Below are 20327 nucleotides of genomic sequence, written 5' to 3'. Positions count from 1 at the left end.
AATGAACTCCCTACTGCTACCCGTATCGCCCAGTAAACCCAGGGGTATGAAACCTATTTTACCATAAAAGCAAAAATATTGTGATTTTTTTTTTGTTTTCTTGAGAGAGCAACACCATACATTTTAAGACAAAATTCAATAAAACCCCAAAAACGCTCTCCAGACAAAAGCCTATTCTTAAGTCCACTTTATTTCACTGTTCAATGTTTGATGATTTGATAAAAATATTTGAAATAATAATGCTAGAACCCATAGCAATATTAATATACCACTTAAAATTGATCTCCCTGCTGAAGTTACTTAATAGTGTTAAGGCTCATTTTGACAGTCATTATTTTCCTAAATGATGGTTTCAAAACAAGGTGCAAGCAAAGTCTTTTGGTAAAAGTATCAGAAAATACAATACACAGAGGATGCCAACAAATTTACCTTCAGTGCAGATGGCGCTGGGCGAGAAGATCGAGTGTATGCGTCATGTCCTGTGTTTAGTCCCGCCCATTCCTACTACTCACTCAATCAAATTGCTGTAGGTGCTTTGCTCGAGCTTCCAGGTAAAAAGTTTGTTTTGGGTTATAGTGTCTCAATAATGAACAGATATTATTCAAAATGAGCTTCCATTAAAGGATTATTTGGCAATTTACAGCCACAACAGGGTCTGTTAGTGTCACACCTTGACTGTGAACTGTAGTTAAAATTGAGTCTTAACGCCTTATTACCAGAACAAAATTGACCTTATGTTCATGTCAATTTTCATAGATCAAAGAGATAACTGACTTTGTAAGTTCTATTTTATCTTAAAGCCATATGTTTCTGGAATGGGCCATATATGGCTCGCGAGCCAAAGGTTCCCTGCCCCTGAATTAGCATATAGCCTTAGCCTGTACACAAGTGTGTATACACCTGTATATATTAGGGATGGGTATGACAACAAGTATCAGTATCAGTGCCTGTACCGGCCTTTTTTAAGGTGTCAATATTCATGATAGCAGCCGATACCAATATTGACTTCCTTCCGGTGGCCTTTACATACGTTCAATTTTGGGAACCATTGGATGAAGTAAGTTTTACTTAAAAACTCTCTAATAATTCCACTTGAAAGCTTCCCTTGAAGTTTCAGCCCAGAAATATACTCAGTTTCTATAATGTTGCCTTTCTTCACAAAAAACATGACTGAAAACCTCAACTTGGTGACCATATTCAGATACAGTGGAACCTCGGATCTCGACCAAAATCCGTTCCAGAACCCTGTTCGAAAAGCGATTTGTTCGAACACCGAAATCCTTTTTCCCATTACAAATAATATAAATCATTTTAATCCGTTCCAACACCCTGAATGTTTACCTTTGTTTACCTTTAAGACACAGATAACATAAACGTAAATGTAACCCAGGCTAATCGTACGTTCGCGTCATCGTAATCTTCCGTACGAAAGATTACGCTAACATGAATGTGTAAAAATTTAAAAAAGGATAAGAAATGAATTATGAAAAGGATTTTTTACCTTTGTGGTGGTCAGCAGAGGGCACAGGTGGACGGTGGAAAGGGATGGAGGAGGAAGGAAAATGTTTTGTTTGGAAGGAGAGTCCCCTTCCATAAAAACTTCGGGGACCTCTTCTGTCTGAGGGGTGCTCACACGTTCAAATCTCTTTGCTACGGATGACTCGGCTACAGGATGTTCTTTTCTCTTAAAATATCTATCCAATGACACGTGCTTCTGCCTTCTTTTTAGCACTTTTCGGAAGTCGTTCATGACAGTGTTGTTAAAGTCATTGATGACTCTAGTGGCTGCAGCTTCATCGGGGTGGTCGAATTCGACGAAATTCAGTAACTCGGCCCATTTGCTACACATTTGTTTATTCTCGGACGTCCCCTAGTGTAGTGGAGGTGCAACTGCACCTGAGAATCCACCCTAGACGTTACCACTGCACGACAGTTAGCCATAGCTGTATCGCGGAATACTTAACATGGTTTTGCGACTTCACGCATTTTCATCACCTGTACGCCGCTTAGCATCCCAACCTCGCGTACGCACTCACGTGTCGTACCGGCGTTCGAACTCCGATTTTTGTTCGGACTAAAAAGCAAGAATTTCTCGAATTTTTTGTTCGGACTCCGATTTGTTCGAACTGTGAGTCGTTCGAAAACCGAGATTCCACTGTATAATTCTAGATCGACATCAAAGGTCTATTCCTCTTGACATGCCAAGCTTATTTGAACTTTTAAAGCTCACTCACATTGATGTTTTGTGGATCATTTACCAATGACTTCAATTTTGGATTCTCAAAAGTACAGTGTACTGGATACATATATCAGTCATATATAGTATATGTACAAAAACAATGTGCATTTTATTACAATCAACATTTCACAAGAACATTTTGTTGCCGTTGACATCAGGTTTTCCCCGGGGTGGTTGGTTAGGGGGCATGGCTGTATGAGTGCACAGTCGCAGAAGAAGAAACAAAACAGCGTATTCAAGCATACTTTCTTATTGGGGCCATAAAGCGTCTAGACAGCACTCCCTTCTTTTTCACCTTCAGCTCAGACCCTCAAAGAGCATTTGGTCGTCCAAGGGTTTGGGGCAACTCTTTGTCTGTAGGGTTATTATATAACACAAACTAAAAAAGACATTTGAGTAGTTGTATGTATGTTAAATAAATAAAGACCCTAACAGAACCGTAAACCTATGCAAAAAAAAATTCCAGAATTACTCTCCGTTGACTAGACACTGACAAAAAAAAGGTGAACACAGGACTGTACTATTGGTTTTCTCCCTGTCCTACGGCTCGTCTTAACACAATGGACGTTCCCAAAAGTTCCCACGCAACATGTTTGATCTTAGCTGACCCATCCAGAGTCTGCGCAGCAGAGTTTGGACCCGGTCAGGAATGTCACTGGTATGCCAACTATAAATCCTCGTCTGTGCATGGGCAGACTGGGAGAATGGAGAGTAAAAGGTTTTTGACACATCCGTATAGAACATACTAATTTGTGCTCCTCTATATGAGAAAATAATTCTCCCCGTGAATCTATAAAAAAATGTTTGAGAACTAGTTTTAGCTTCTGTGCATTTACATGATATACTTTGGACGGTCATACCTTTAGGTTTATTTATTCAAGCAGGATTCAATTTATCTTAATTGTGTTTTTGGGGAGCTCATTTTAAACCGCAATGATACTCGGAAAATTTCCACCAAGGCAGAACTGTTAAATGAAAAGAGCAATTGTTCGTTTTTATATTTGTTTAAACAAACAGTTCTGTAAAGTCAACATAACTGCTTTGAACATTTTTTTTTAAATTACTTTTGAATGACAACTTTGTTTCCTAACACTGATACTTGGCCAACTTAGTTTTTTTCTAGTGTTGTTATCAGGGAGATTTTTTTTTCTGAATATAAAATGTTTCTTGTTCCATACAAGGCAGCACGGCGCTGAGTGGTTGCCACGTCCATGGCACAGTTTTAAGGTCATGGGTTCAAATCTGGCTACCAGCCTTCCTGTATGGAGTTTTCATGTTCTTCCCGTGCTTGCGTGTGTTTCCTCTGGGAACTCTGGTCTCCTCCCACATTCCAAAAACATGCATGTCAGGTTAATTGGCCGGTCCAAATTGTCCCTAGGTGTGGAGCGAGTGGGTAGTCTGTATCTGTGTTCCCTGCGACTGGCTGGCAACTAGTTCAGGGTGTACCCTGCCCACTGCCCGAAGATTGCTGTCACAGACCGCCTGTCAGGTTTGTGGTTCTCTCTCTCACCCTCTTGCTTTCACTTGCCTTTTTTTGGCATTGGTTGGGACATAACACGTTTTTAAGTTATCAGATAATACTGGTTGGGACAAAACAACAATTGCTCGATATTTGTGGGAACACGTCTTCTGTGTCCATGCCGAAACTACGCTATATGTGACAATTGCATACATGCAAACATTTTGACATTCAAAAGTGGTATATTTAATCGTGCACTCTTATTTCTTACGCACAAAACAAAATCTGTCTCCAGAATAAAAACACCTGCTTGTTTAAAATCCTGAAGTGGCAATATTTACCAAAAAGGAAATGTAATGCGATTGTTGGGGCGGTTTATCCACACTCAAAGACTCAGTCTTGCTGCAAAATAAAGCCCTACAGATCTCAGGTACCTGTCTTCAGTCAAGATTTTCGTTTCAATTTGTAAAAGTGTTAGATTTTTTAAAAATCGGGCCCTTTTAAGGGAAGAAACATTTGCCTTGAGACATGCGCTGCCTGCTAAATTAATCTTGCCCAAAATGAGATGTAACAGGATACTGTAGTTCAAATTGAGGCCATAGGGTGATATTAAGGTGTGAAAACGTGGAAACACGGCAAGAAATTACAAAATGCCAGGGGGAGTGAAGGAAGCACGCGGACAAAGACGACAAAAATACATTTTCATCTATCTATCTATCTTGGTCATATCCCTCGAGAGGGGTGACCAACAGCAAGACAAACTCATACAAAAATAAATAACATTTTTTAAAAAAGGAAAAAGTAGCAAAAAACACATAATTTTTTGGGGAGCATGGCCAACCCAAATGCCCAAACACCCAAACAAGTTAAGCACCTCGGCACCCAAGATGGTCATGCTTTCGTCCCTCCAGATGAAACGGGACACAAGAAAGCGGCCATGTCACTCGGGTCAGGGTGACACAACACACTCTTCTGTTCAACAGCCCGACAGCTTTCACTGGTTTACCCCTGTCGCATCATACGGGTGCCCTGTCCATCCCTTAGAACACATCTAAACATCCCACTATCCTTTTACAGCACCTCTCCACTCATTCCTCACTCAGCTATAGCTTCCACTATATAGTAGTGTTAGTAAGTATGCTTATGTGCAATAGCGCCTTGAGTAGTTACATTAAAATACAGAAATGGCGGCGTTAACATCCAGCACGGGTACCAAAACTTTTTACGTTTGGGAGCATTTTAGCCTGGATACTGCAAATAAAAAGCCTACTTGCAAAGTTTGCAAATCAGACTGTGCATCTTGGCAGTAGCTTGATTACACAAAAACATTTCAAGAGAAAAGTCAGACTGTTGAACAAAAAACAAATCAGACTCATGTTAGTAATATTCAAGTAACTTTCAAGATTTTGATGACATGCATTGTACATTTCATACTGGTATCTTTGGCTATCTATCTATCTATCTATCTATCTATCTATCTATCTATCTATCTATCTATCTATCTATCTATCTATCTATCTATCTATCTATCTAACATTTGTTTTATTTAGTGTTCTACTGACACTAATGAGCCTGTTCTTGGTTTACAGGGATTAAAACCCGGTTTACATGATTTCTAATTTCTTATTTATTTGCCTGTCCCTTAAAAATGGACAGAGGTTTATTTATGGATTTGTCGCTAGTCACAGAGTACTGTGCCTAATTGGTTTTGGGTAGGGCATTTCTATTTTATATTTTGTGCTAATTCACAGTGTAATCAATAAAAGATGCACTCCTTCTTATGTTTATTATCATTTTCCTCATAATTATGTCAAATTTATGCCAAATTTGAAAAAATAATAATCATTTGACGAACTGTTTCCATACCTGTCAACCTCCACGGCTCCATGCCCTTACAAACTGTTGTATTTTCCCTTAAAAAAATTCAAAATAATCTTACACCATATTTTTTTTCAAACGTGTTTATTTATGTAGTTTAACATGTTATATTGTACATGTGTTTCGTTATATCATTTACATTGTTAATTAACATTTTGTTGTGAGATACTGAGTTGCTCGACATGAATGAGGTTTATTATAAAAATAAGTTCAAAAATTAAGTAGCTTGGACGTTCACTGTAGAAGGAAAAACATACATGCAAAGTAGAATAATACATTTTCTTATTCAAATGATTAATTCATTTTCTGCATTAAATTATTGTTGGTAATGTAGTGATTAAAGGGATAATCACGAACCTGTCTTTTTTCATTTTCTCCTTTTATACTTCCTTTTTATCTTAACTTCTTTATACAACATAATAATTCGTAATAATGCATCAAAGCAAGTAAGCCGTTTAAGAGCCGGCTCTCTTTAATAAGTTGAGCCAGAAAAGCCGGTTCTCTAAAAAGAGACGGACTTCCTTTCACTATATAACTACCACATAAAATCCGAGGCGGCAGACGCATGCGCACAGTAGCATCAAACCGCTCGCTCCGTTTGCAACGAAAAAAACGATACCGAGATAGAGGCTTCCGCGGCGAACTCCTTTGACTTGATTAATTTGCCGTTTCGTGATAGTCGGTGTATACCGGATGGTACCCATAATTGACAAATATGTGTTTTTCCGTACAGATTTCCTGGTACGTCGTACACGTCTTAAAATGCATAATAAACGTACTTTTTACGGCAAAAACGTACAGGTTGACATGTATGTGTTTCAGTAATCAGTGACTAGTCAACTGTCAAAATGGTCTTTAGTTGCAGGTTGTGGAAGGTAAAAGTAAGAAGGGAGAGGACCCATCTGAGCATCCCGGGCAGAGGACTGGAGGATGCTGCTTGGGAGGGTGGGATCTCATCCCACTTGAGAAGACAGAGCACAATAGTATTGCCCTTAACACATTGGTTAACTGCTGTTAAAAGTGTCAATAAAAATTGTTCAAACCTCATATTGTTAGAATATGATATAATGAAATTGTGAATGTATTTAATTGCTGTTAAAACTGTCGATAAAAACTCATATTGTTGGGATATAATATAATGAAATTGTGTGTTTAATTGCTGTTAAAATTGTCGGAAAAAATTGTTAAAACGTCATATTGTCAGATATAACGAAATTGTGAATATGCTTAATTGCTGTTAAAATTGTCGAGAAAACCAAACAAACCTCACATTGTTTCTCATCTCATCTCATTAGCTGCACCGCTTATCCTCAGTAGGTCGCGGGGGTGCCAGAGCCCATCCCAGCAACCGGGCAGGGGGCAGGGGACACCCTGAACTGGTTGCCAGCCAATCGCAGGGCACACAGGGACAGACAACTCACTCGCTCATTCACACCTAGGGACAATTTGGACCCGCCAGTTCACCTGAAATGCATGTTTTTGGAATGTGGGAGGAAACCCACGCGGGAGAACATACAAACTCCGCACAGGAAGTCCGGTAGCTGGATTTGAACCCACACAGGAGGTTCCCAAGACCTTAGATCTGTGCCGCACACGCGCTAACCACTGCGCCGCCGTACTGCCCCCCACATTGTTTATTTGCTGTTAATAAAAATGTTTTTGGGTTAGAACAATTTTATTGACACTTAACAGCAATTGAACACATTCACAATTTATTATATCATATTCTAACAAGTTTTCTGGAGGTAAAGTGAAAGTGTGACATTCTGCCTTTGCTCTTTATTATACTAGTATGAAATGTACAATGCATCAAAACCTTGAACGTTACTTGAATGTTACCAACAGGGTTGGGTAAGGTTACTTTCACTGGATTACTTTCACTTTAACTTTTGGATTACTCCCATACCAAATATGCTAATAAAAGACAAAATAAACTAAATATACTTCAAATTATGACTCACAACACGTGGTAAGCTTTCTCTCCTGGCTTTGATCTCTTTGATCTCCGGCAAAACTAACATAAAATGCGACAGAAACAAAATGAAAATAAATTCAAACAGCTTCACAACATCATTTTTGCCGTTCCATGTATTCTGTAACTCCACAAGCCTGCACAAAATGTAGTCATTTTATTCATATTTGGTTTCTTTCTGTATTTTATTAGCATATTTGGTATTGGAGTAATCCAAAAGTAATTGAAAGTAATCCAGTGAAAGTAACCCTACCCAACCCTGATTACCAACGGGAGTCCGATTTTCTTTTTTTTTGTTCAACAGTCCGACTTTTCTCTTGAAAATTGTGTGTGTAACCAAGCCACTGCCATGATGCGCAGTCCACTTTGCAAACTTTGCATGTACCGTATTTTCCGCACTATAAGGCGCACCGGGTTATAGGCAAACCCCCAAAAAATAGTTATTGGTCCTATATTTTCCATTCATAAGGTGCACCGGATTATAAGGCGCTACAATGGGAACGTCGACAAAACAGTCAGATAGTTCAGTCAAACTTATTACCCCCTTAACATTCCGAAAGCTTGCAAAGAAGCAAATACGTGTCGTAGACACGAGCGGATGCGGTGTCCGTACAATGTCACCAAACAAACATTTCTTAGTTTCCATTTTATTTTTTGCTGGCAACTTTGTGGACAGCAAAGTAAGAATTTTATTGTGCAGGGAAACGGGGTTCTTTACTATGACGATAAACACTTTGAATTGAATTTAGTTTAAAAAAAGACTCATCACAGTAACATCAAGATCGTTCTAAAACAAGATACCGGGAAAACATAAATCCGCACAGCTCACCTAAATTCTCTTGCTGCCTTCATGTAACCATGGTGTTCTTAATACCGTGAGTATAGTAAATCCAGGAGAGTAAAATATTTACAAATACAGAATGGTAAATCAGTAGTAAAACAGGCAGCACGGCAGCGCAGTGGTTAGCGCTTGTGCGGCACAGTTCATGTCATGGGAACCTGTTGTGGGTTCAAATCCAGCTCCAGACTTCCTGTGCGGTGTTTGTATGTTCTCCCCCTGCTTGCGTGGGTTTTCTCTGGGCACTCCGGTTTCCTCCCATGTTCCAAAATCATGCATTTCAGGTGAATTGGCCAGTCCAAATTGTCCCTAGGTGTAAATGGGCGAATGAGTTGTCTGGCCCCGTGTGCCCTGCGATTGGTTGGCAACCAGTTCAGGGTGTTCCCTGCCCACTGCCCGGAGATGGCTGGGATGTCTCTAGTCTAGTCTCTAGTGTTTTCTCTAGTGTAATTCACAGTTATCTTTTTCGGCCAATTGCAGGCTTTGATTCGCCCCTTTAGCCAATGCGAGCCTGTAAATGATAAAAAGGATCCGCCCCCTTTACCTCCAAATAACTTTAGCCAATAGTGACTGATTCAAATGATGATTGACACATTGGTTAGGAAATGAAACGCCGGTATATAAATCCCAGCATACACCGCGGACGACTTCGCCTTCGGGGGAAAATCTAGTCGGCGGCTGCTTGCTTTAGTTGCAAGACTTTGCGACTTAATATTGATCCATAAATAAGGCGCACTGTATTATAAGGCGCATGGTCAGCTTTTGAAAAAAATAAAGGCTTTTAGGTGCGCCTTACAGTGCGGAAAATACGGTAGTCTCTTCATTTGCTGTATCCAGGCTTGGTTTGAACAATTTTATTGACACTATTAACAGCAAACAATGCTAGGCATATATATGTTCAAACCAAAAAAAAAAAAACTACTTTATAAAAATGATTATTTCCCATTACCGAGATATAAAAGTTTGGGGATTATGTTTTTTGAGGGGACGGTCTAGTAAAAATCTTGCAGACTACTGTATTTGGATTGGAGTTCCAGGTTGTGGAGTGGGCCAATGAGCTGGGCGTGATCGAGCCGGCCTCCGCGCCTTGGGCCTGGCCACTGGCAGGCCTCCGCCCGCCCCCTCCATCGATGAGCCTTATTTGAATAATGCGCGACGACTTGGACTGGAGCCAATCAGCTGTCGGAGGAACGTGATAACTCCTCGCAATGCATTATTGATAATAATAATTACGTTGACATGCGCATTTGAGGAGGTGGGAGCGTGGTGGTGGGGGTGAGTATTTTTTTTTAAAGGCTAAAAGAATTTGTAGAAAAAGACGAGGATAATTGTGCGGAACTCTTTTTGGGCCAGATGGTCGCAGTATGTCGAGGCGCAAGCAATCCAAACCGCAGCATATCAACTCGGACGAACCCGCGGCTGTACAAAATGGTGAGTTTTATTCGGAGTTAATTGTTTTAATGGATCACTTACGCGTTATGGACTGCGCTGTCCGGATTTTTGGACGCCGATCGAAACTTGACAAAGGTTACTCAGGTGTGGATTTATGTATGAGGTAACTCATCAAAAGTCTGTGGAAATAAATCGAACTCATTTCATTCATTTTACCTGTTGCTTTTTATCTCATCCCCCTTTTTTGCTCTCTTATTTTAAACCTCTTTGGGTGGATTGTTTGAATGAATTCACCCGGCTGTAGAAGGAAACGTTGAAGCCGGTTCGTGAGTAAAACGCGTCGACTATTTTTCCCATTTTCATTTTGGAGGGGATCAATTTTTAATGTAAATCTGCACTTCTGAATCACGCATCGTGTTTGAATTCAATTGACGTTCCATTTAAACTGCACTTATTTCAATCGATCGCATTCGCGATTAGTTATTCTAACTTTGAAACTAATGTAACTTTATCTCTAAGATAACCTGGAAAAGTATGAAATGGGACTGACCCGAAAGTAATAAATCCCCCAGTTTAATGCATGACTGTTTCCTTTGGTACGTGCATGGGGGGTGGGGGATGGAGTGGCCCTTTCAGGAGCCTGTTGGGTGGGAAGTTTGAGGGGGGTGACCAAATAACCCCCTCCAACCCCCCGCCTCCACTAGAAGAGTTCTCGACCCATTCTGTGAATGAAAAACCTGAAATGCTATACAAAGTTTAATTCTGTTGTTGCGCCGTTTTAACTGTCGTTAATTAGAAACGTAATGTAAACGAGGCATTTATATGTCGTATGTTTTCGCTTTATTTAGTTCTTGCAGCCTTAGGCGGTAGGTTTTACTCTGATGCAATTGCGATAAAAGAGCCATTGCATAGTATTGTGCGCAAATCTCCAGTTTCTCCCCACAACTTCTTATGGGTATGGTAATGCACCTTTGTGTGAGTTGTGACACCGTTCCAGTAACTCCTGCTGAGCAATTATCAAGTCCAACAGTTTCTTTGGGCAAATGCAAACAGGTGGTCTGCCCTCTTCTTTCTAGTCGCAAGGCATTAGCATTCAACAATACTCACAATTGTTAAGAAATAGAGAATTAAAACTGAATATTTTTGTGCTCTATCTTTCTGCAAGAGTCTCCATTATGTTAGTTAATTTTGGTTACCAAAACGTAAAAATATTTGTAAAAGCATATGATATTTTTTTCTGACATTGGTCCAACGACTGCTCAGTGTTGTCATAAGTGGTCTCTTGCCCCATGATTTTAAATACCAATGGTTCCTTGTGCTCTTGCAGTGTTCAGATTTTATGTTTAAGGTTGTGGTTGCCCCCTGCTGGCCTTGTGGACAAAAGGTCAATTCAAATTTGTTCAGGAGAGTGGGAAAAGAGCCTGGATAGACTAGTTTTGGGTAGTATTTATTCTATGTAGTAGTTCTGTACGATTTATAAAATGAGTACAATGACAATGTAAGGATTATATTGTGATTATTTGTGGTTAAAAATGTGTCTGGGAGATGCGAAGATAAGAAAAGGAATCGATTGCTACAATGTTGTCTTTGTCAAAATAATAATAGTATTAAAGTTGTATCTTCTGACTACCACCAGGCCTTCAAGATGATCCAGCACATGAGACCGAAGGAGATGTGAAGAGGTTCAGAATGGATCAGACCCGCATCTGCAACAAGTGCTGTGCCGAATTCTTTGAAGAAGCAGAATTTCTGGAGCATGAAACGAACTGTGCCAAAAGCCAACAAGTGCTCATTATGAAAGATTGTGACGGCAGTGAGGTGACGGAGGAATATTTACAAGTTTCTCCAGAAGACGGCGCTAGTGACCACGATGATAGCCGGTCCAGCAGCCATTCCATCTCTGCTGCCAATACTGACCAACTAGAAAGACCAGAAGAGGAGTCCATGCTCACGGAGGACCAAGAAGATATGACTGTCAGTCCAGAGGAGAACTTTCAACCTTCCCCTGATATGCAGGATCCAAACACTTATGAAGCCATGACTACTGACGCGCCAAAATCATTTTCAAAGATCACTTCAAAAACAACGCCCATGTCTTCGCAGGATGCCCTGCAGGTGATCCCAATGATCTTGGAACAGTTGGTGTGCCTACAGCAACAGCAACTCCAACAAATCCAGATTACAGAGCAGATCAGAATCCAAGTGGCCATGATGACGCCGCAATGTCTCCGGTCATCAGTGGGGGCAGCAGTGGACCCACTGAAAGCCTTGGGTGCACATCTCTCCCAGCAGCTTTCTGCTGCTGCAGCATTAATAGGGAAACGGACTGGTAGTCAAAACCTGACGATGGAAGCAGCAAAACAAGGTAAAATTCCTCTTCCCGCTGGCATCCCTACCTCTGGGCCACCAGGCTTGACCGGAATGACCTCTAAAATTGACATTTTAAAGGGCATTCCGGATTTGTCTGGCCGTTTACCAGCACTACTTCCCGACTCGGCAGGTGCAGTCGGTTTCTCAGGGACTTTTGGTGCTATCCAGTCAGGGATTGATTCAAAGAAAGCAAAAGGAAAGCTGCTAAATCTACCACTTGAGTCAAAGAACGGAGAATTATTATATAAGCACAAATGCAAGTACTGTGGAAAAACATTTGGCAATGACAGTGCTCTACAGATTCACCTGCGTTCACACACTGGGGAGAGGCCCTTTAAATGCAATATCTGCGGAAACCGTTTCACAACCAAAGGGAACCTCAAGGTGCATTTCCAAAGGCACAAAGATAAATATCCCAACATCACCATGAACCCTCATCCCGTCCCCGAACACCTTGATAACATTCCCACTAGCAGCGGTATCCCCTTTGGTATGTCTGTGCCAATGGATGAGTCTAATGAAATCAATCCAATACTCAGTCATCCTGCTCCAGGGTTCCATCCTTCAACACACTCTGGGTTTAAGACATTTGATGGTTTTGGTGGCGGAGACCCATTTTCCCAGACACCCTCGTCAGCAAGCGATTGCTCCCCAGCCCTTTCCTCAAATGTCTTTAGCCAGGAGTCAGTAATGGATCACACCCAGAAGGAGGTGAAAGAGCCCCTGGAAACGCTACATCACATGAACAGTAATACAATTTCTGGAGAGCAAAGCTCTGGCACTGCAAAGCTACAGCAGATGGTTGACTGCTTGGAAAAGAAGACAAATGATCCCAACGAGTGTGTCATCTGCCACAGAATCCTCAGCTGCCAGAGCTCGCTCAAAATGCATTATCGCACACATACCGGGGAGAGGCCTTACAAATGTAAGATCTGTGGCCGTGCTTTCTCCACCAAAGGCAATCTGAAGGCCCATTATGGGGTGCACAGGGCCAACACTCCTCTCAAAATGCAGCACTCCTGTCCCATCTGCCAAAAGAAGTTTACCAATGCTGTAGTTTTGCAGCAGCATATACGCATGCACATGGGCGGACAAATCCCCAACAACCCAGTGCCAGAAAACCACTTTGAAGCAAACAACACGGTTGAGTGCACACCACCAGAAGATAAATCAGTGGACATCAATGGCTTTGTTGCAAACAATGATGGTCAAGAACCAGGATTGAACTCGCAGAAGCCAAATGAAAACTCTGACTCTCTCCCATCAGTCGTAGCCAACCAGAGTCACGCCAGCCCTGCCGCGTTATCCAGCCTTGATGTCTTAAAGAATCTAACCACTGCTCTTGCACTAAAAGGACAGAGTAGCAACCCATCTGAGAGTGAGGGGACCCCCAAAGAACCTCTGTCCATTTCCAGGGAGCAGGAATATCAGAACGGCTCCAGCCCAGGTGTTTCTGAGTCTGCGATTTCCTTTCATTCCACCTCTCCCATCATCAACACGAGTAGCCTCAGGTCTCCGGAATCTGCAACGGATGACTTTGCCCATAACGGCTACAAACCTGATTCTGAAGGGATGGCCCAAAATGGTCCTGAATCAAGCGGGGCCCTTGACCTTACATCTTCAAGCAGCTTTATCCCTAAAGCCATCAAAGAAGAACCTAGTGTGCCATTCCCAAGTGGAGAATACGGTGAGATCATCAGATTGTAAATAAGAAAAATGTTATATTTCCTGTCTTTTAATGGATTGTCTTTTTTGTACCGATAGCTGCAAGTAATTTGCCTTTTATGAGGATCCCTGCAAGTCTTGAGTTGAAGATTCCTCAAGAGAACCCACTGGGCACCCACAGTTTGTTTGCATCTCAAATGGCACCAGGTGTTACCCTTTCCTCACCAGCCCCTACAGCTCCTCGCCGGTCCTCCAAGCAGCATGTTTGCAACGTCTGTGGGAAGAACTTCTCCTCTGCCAGCGCCTTGCAGATTCATGAGCGCACTCATACTGGGGAGAAGCCATTCGCCTGCAACATCTGCGGCCGGGCTTTCACTACCAAGGGAAACCTAAAGGTGTGTTTCACACTTGTAAAATAATCTGGGTGATTAAAGTCTCACAATTACAATGGGACTTTCTGGCAATACATTTGTCAGGAAGTCAATCTGTTGTATTTTACGATAACGACGTGTATTAAAAACTCGAGACATAGAACTAATGCAAATCCCGCATCATGACTACTTATCAAAGTTTTTATTATATGTTTTTATTATAATATACCAATGTAATTTTTATATTTTTGTCATTCCTTTCTCTTGCGAGAACTGCAAAAACTAAAGTACACACTTCAAAATAATAGGACAGACAATTTTGTTTTATTTTTCCAAGGCTACTACTGTCCGAAAAGTCAGAGGCTAGCAACTACACCAGGGGTGGTGCACACGTGGCTCAAGAGCCGTATGCGGATCTTGGCCAATAAGAATGCGGGTCTTTGCCTCATCATATTTTCTATATACTGTGGCTCTTTGCCTTGTTTCATGTTTAGTTTTTTTTTGTGTGTGTGTGTGTATTGAGGGTGGACACTTTCCTTGAAATCAATACAAGAACAATACTTCTTGTATTGTAAGGAGAGGAGCGTGTTATGGGAAATAATGTTTTTGATTGTGTGTGTCTGTGTCATGGCAGGTCATTGCATGGTGTGGCTCTTTGACTCTCACAGTTAAAAAATTCTGCTCTTTGTGTCAAACTCTTTCGCCACCCCTGAACTAGACCTTTAATGCTAGTTATGTCGTTGACATCAGTCGCACGAGATAAGTGCGAGCTATGACTAAATGCTGGCAACACGTGCCATATACAAAGCACTGCCGGCCCAATTAACTTCTACAGCGTCCAAAAGTATCAATTTAATCCGAGAAGACCGAAGCTTACATTCGCATTTTCAAGTCATGTCAAGTCACATTTATTTGTTTCGCCCTTAATCACAAAATGTCTCAAAGGACTGCACAGGTTACAATTACACCATCCCCTGATCTTGAGGAATGGCTTCAAATAAGAAGAATGTTCATTAGGCAGGGAACAATGATAAAGTTCTTGCTGTAGTATTTTGTTAACTTAATGTGAAAGTCAACCACAAATAATTCACTTACAATACTATTTTGGATGGGTCACTACCAGTCATACTTTGTCATTTTGTGTAAAAGCTAACTTGTGAAATAATCTGTGGGGACAGCCGTATTGAGAGTTGGTTTTAAAGGATGATTACATTTGTAACTTTTTTTTACCCTCTGCCACCATCTCCTGGCTTATGTCATCATTGCAGCCTGAGTCAGCTCGTTCATGATGCACATGCAAGTACGAGCATTTCTTAGACTCATTCGGATAAAGTCTTCTGTTTTAATCTTTCTTGGGGTTTGGTTTGACGTCTGGAGCAGGCCTTTTGTTACTTTCACCATTTTCATGCTACACTTACAAACAAAACCCCAAATATGACGTCACTTACCAGCACTCCCTCCGGCCACCATTTCTCCACTCCAAACAGATTTGCTAAAGAAAGGCAGATAGGTGCAGTGGAAATTAAAGCACTTTGAACTCAGTTGGACATTGTAACGCATATTTAATAGAGAAAGTAATACATTTTCAACTTTTTAAGGTAAGCTGAAACGATGCGCTCCACCTTTTAATCACCAATCATGGATCTGCTTCAGAAAGCAGGTGAACTGTGACTGGTTAATAGCTGAGCCTCCACAAAAACTCTTAAAATGGCTGCTGCTTTAAAAGGATACAAACAAAAATAATTTTGCTCCTTTACTCATATTAAATTAAAAAATATATATATCAACCAGAATGCAGTATTAAGACTTTTGGTGGTTTTCACGACATTACAGATGTCAAATCATTTGGGATCAAGTTCAAATCATTAGTTAAATGAGGCGTATTCAATTGATCGTATGAAAGTATCACACTTTATTGCCATACTCAAATATTGTCACACTTCTGCTTCTGATTTCTAAATTGTGGATTTTTTTCCCCTTCAGGTACATATCGGTACTCACATGTGGAACAACTCCTCGAGACGTGGTCAGCGTCTGTCCCTGGATAATCCCATGGCTCTTATGGCAATGAGCTCAGAGCCAAAGATGTTACCAGAAATGTTGCAAGCCCCCAAAGAACTTGCTACCCCAGCCATGAACTTTGACCCATCCATGTGGAACCAGTACAGTCCGGCATTTAGCGGCGGTCTGACCATGAAGACCAACGAGATCTCCGTCATCCAAGGGGGAGGAATCCCCCTCTCTGGGAGCCCTGCTGGCGGCGCCCCGTTGATTGGATCCACAGGAGGCCTCATGAAGATGGACGGATCCCACTCTGGCTTGCCTGCCTCAATGGCCGAAATTGAGAAAAACAGCTCCGACAGTGTACCCAAATCCCAGTTTCCGCATTTCATGGAGGAGGGGAAGATTGCAGTCAATTAATCAACTGAACTCTTACCCTGAATGTCTTCTTGCAAATGAGGTACAATCGTGGAATTCAGCCTAAGTATTTTTCCACTAATCTTGTCACATCTCTTCAATTGATTCGATGGAATTGCTTTTTAGTTCACCTAATGTACCGGTAACTACTGTAGTTGTATTTTATACGAATATATACGGGTATTTCTTTCTGTGACATTGTTGCCGCCTATTCAAAAGTTTGAATGTATGACTTTACTTGAAACTCTGCTTTAATTCCAGCTGTTAGTCTTTTTAAATACTTTTTGAAGGATTTGGACTTTAAGGGCTTGACTTTTAAAGTCATTTTCACAACGTTAATAACTATTATTATTTTTTTCATAACTAACCATATTGATCCAGAATGACTACTTTTCCTTCTATTGTTTGCTATGAGTTTTGAATGACCATGTGTTGTTGTAGTGTAGTATTTCGCCTTGAAGGGGCATTTGGACAGGTGATTTCAGTATCTGCCTGTTGTGTACACATAAGTTTTAAATGATTGTAAGTTATGGAAAAGGAGTAATGGTTCGCTTTCCAAGTGCGTAACTTCTTTTCTGTCAGAATGAATTATGACTTGTACCATGTAGCATGACTTTTCTATCAGAATTGCATCCATAACTCTAGTCTGCTGCCTTTCTTGTTATCTTTCAAAGCAGTGTCCTGTTTAGTTGGCTGAGCTCCAAATACAGAATATTGTCCAGCCTGCACTTTATTTGAGGTCTATACGGTTACATTTTTTTGAGGCATCTCAGTCTAACTTTATAATGCTTTCTTAATGGGACAAAGCAGAAAAGTACAATTTTGTCTCTGGGGTTTGCCAGCGCTCAAATATAATGGTTTTCCAATTGTAGCATTTTAATTTATTTATAACACACCAGAATTGAGTTTTGGGGGTAAGTTCTACCTCATTGAGATTTTAATTCTCCACACCTCCTTTTCTCGATGTTAACCATACATTTCTTCCCCGTACATTCTTGAGAACATGTTTTATTTACTATTCTGAATCTGCTGTCTTGATTTCGAATGAATGTATCACGGGACACTTTACAAGTCAATATTCAGAGTTCCTTTGAAGCCCCCCTTCTGCTGTACATTCCTTAATAATTATGCATTTGCCAAGTTGTGCCTTTTTTGTCTGCGGAAAATGTCAAAACTGCTTCTCGAGATGTGTCTACAATTCAATGTTAAGCCCTTGTGGCTTGTTTACATATTGTTTTGTTCACCCCCAATATTTCGGTCCAACTTTGTTTGCTGTTTTTGAATAAATGAATAAATTCTCTCGTCCCTCCCGGCCATTCAATTGTCACTCATTTATTAATAAAACTTGAAAAGGAAATTATTTTGAGTCCTGACAGTGGATTTGAAAAAAAAAATTAAAAAATATTCTTTCTAAAAGAAGGAGGCGGGGTGGTTAGCGCGTGTGCGGCACAGTTCTGAGGTCATGGGTTCAAATCCAGCTACCAACCTTCCTGTGCGGAGTTTGCATGTTCTCTCCGTGCTTGCGTGGGTTTCCTCCGGGCACTCCGGTTTCCTCCCACATTCCAAAAACATGCACGTCAGGTTGATTGGCCGGTCCAAATTGTCCCTAGGTGTTAATGAGCGAGCGAATTGTCTGTCCCCGTGTGCCCTGCGACTGCTTGGCAGGGTGTCCCCTGCCCACTGCCCGAAGATGGCTGCTATGGGCTCCAGCACCCCCACGACCCTACTGAGGATGAGCGGTACAGATAATGGATGTTTTTAAAAGAATGCCGTGCATCCCGGACCCATTATAGGGTTGACTTTGTTTGCACTCTTGTCATTTAAGCTTAGACGCTTACCAATCGCATACCTATCAACTTAGATGTTTTCCTCGTATTGTATATTTTTCTAATTAATGATTTTGTATGCCGTATATTTTTTGTACAGGGAGAAAAAGATTTAAGGGTTTTTGTTTTTTTGCCCATTTCAGCTCTAATCCAGATTGTCTTGTTAACTGGCAGCAGACGACAACTTGATTGTAGAAATCTAACATGGTCAATGTACACTAGCAAATATTATTTAACATAAATTATCTGGTTTTTTGTTTTTTTTACAATCTTTTAGTGTGAGTAAATAGGTGCCACTATGTGTTTGTAAGGTTTATTATCGCTTAAGCGAAATTGCAATCATTAAACCTGGTGTACGGAATTTTTACCTGTGTTACTTGCTGCTGTCAGCTCCTGGCTTTTGTCATCATTGCATTGTTTGTTAAACTCCTTATGTTGTGCATGCATTTATTCGACACGCTCAAAATACCTCTTCGTCTTTTGGGGTGTTTGGGTTGGACGTATTTGAAAACAGGCCTTCCTTACTCTCACCATTTCCATGCTACAAAAAAAAACAGCAGGGATGAGCATGAAATCACTCTCTGCCCCTCTTCCTCCCATCTCTGCTATCTCTGCTTCTTAATGTGTTCCGCCTTGAACACTTTCTCCAAAAGATAAAAGCAGATAAACATGATGGGAAAAGTATAAGGGCTCTTCGAACTCAGTGGGGCATTGTTATCACATGAAAAAATATATATTCTATTTTTAACTTTTTAAGATACCTCAAATGACACACCCCTCCTTCAAAAAGGGAAGCAATTAAGGTTGACAGATCTGCTATTTTATCTGAGCTATAAAAGCTAATTTATGAGGAAATTCAACTATATAATTTGTACATTCGGCCATTCTGTTAAATCATGTTCTATATAGTACAGTAGACCTACATGTTCATAAAATTATATTATACTTGTAGTTGTACTTAATGGAAATATTAATAATTTGAAATTATTGTCAAAATTGTAATATGTTGTATACAGGCATGAAAATCTCTCAACCTTACGAGAAATTCATTATTTTTATGCCAAAAAGGGTAACTTACGTAAATTGTATAAATAGGAGGAGAAAATGTTTTGAGGTGGGGAGGGTATTGTGAGATTTCCCAGAGTGAATCAGGCGTTTGTATTTGTACTTTATTTGTGTGTAAGATTTTTCTCATCACACAATTTTTATTCTCGCGAACAGATACAAAAGTTAGAGAATGGAGAAAACAAAAATTCGAGGGAAACAACTTTTTGGGTTATCTGATGATGAATCGGACTTTGAAGAACATTGAAAAAAAAATCAATGTAAAATTGATGTTTGTTTTGTCCTGGAGAGGGACGGGCGCCACCAGGCTGCGCTTGTCCAAGACACACCACAGGAAATGGTGCCCCTTCCGACCCTAGTGGTTAAGGGATCCACAAACCACACACACATTGTGTTCATAGTTGAAAATAAAGGATTTCAATCATGGCCACATGTTTTCGCCATCTGGTTAGCTACTCCTCTTGCACTATCGGCACTATGGTAAAATACTATACGTAGCCATAATACAATACAACTTTTACTTATATCTGTACATTCAAGGAAACTGTGCGGGTCAGATGTATCAACATTTCGTTCTGTATACACGTGTACTAGAATGACAATAAAGTAGATCTGAATCTGAATCTGAATGTACTCAACAACATTTGTCATGTCCAAATTAGTTTGAGCTGAGAAAAAGTCAAACAAAATGTAACACCGATTTTAATAAAAATTAGGAGTGCCAAGTGTACTTAAAAACTGTTTTTCCTCCACAGCCTTCTCACCTTTTTAGGCCATGAACGCTTTAAATGCTGAAGGCAAAAGGCCATTCCGATGTCTCGTTATTTTCTGGGA

General features: G+C 40.6%; 1 protein-coding gene across 2 annotated transcripts; it reads left to right on the top strand.

Moving 5' to 3' along the window:
* Positions 1–9598: 9598 nt before the first annotated feature.
* Positions 9599–17918, top strand: sall4 (spalt-like transcription factor 4). 2 transcript variants are annotated; one of them, XM_088330907.1, is made up of 5 exons: positions 9599–9661; positions 9740–9817; positions 11415–13835; positions 13913–14208; positions 16168–17918. In XM_088330907.1, exons 2-5 carry the CDS (start codon positions 9751–9753, stop codon positions 16603–16605), a joined length of 3222 nt encoding a protein of 1073 aa, XP_088187033.1. In that variant the 5' UTR covers positions 9599–9661; positions 9740–9750; the 3' UTR covers positions 16606–17918. The 2 variants fall into 2 exon arrangements, with proteins under 2 accessions (XP_088187033.1, XP_088187032.1); XM_088330906.1 differs by lacking the exon at positions 9599–9661 and having other exon boundaries at positions 9671–9817.
* The last annotated feature ends 2409 nt before the right edge of the window (positions 17919–20327 follow it).

Source organism: Urocampus carinirostris, chromosome 3 (genome assembly GCF_059441175.1).
Source record: "Urocampus carinirostris isolate Australia breed hairy pipefish chromosome 3, RoL_Ucar_1.0, whole genome shotgun sequence".
In the NCBI taxonomy this organism is placed as follows: Eukaryota; Metazoa; Chordata; class Actinopteri; order Syngnathiformes; family Syngnathidae; genus Urocampus; species Urocampus carinirostris.
This window is presented reverse-complemented; position numbering and strand designations above follow the sequence as displayed.

Coding starts and splice junctions, on each gene's coding strand:
- sall4 (XM_088330907.1), top strand. CDS start 9,751: ATGTCGAGGCGCAAGCAATCCAAACCGCAGCATATCAACTCGGACGAA. Junction 9,818..11,414: donor ACCCGCGGCTGTACAAAATG/GTGAGTTTTATT, acceptor GACTACCACCAG/GCCTTCAAGATGATCCAGCA. Junction 14,209..16,167: donor CTACCAAGGGAAACCTAAAG/GTGTGTTTCACA, acceptor TTTCCCCTTCAG/GTACATATCGGTACTCACAT.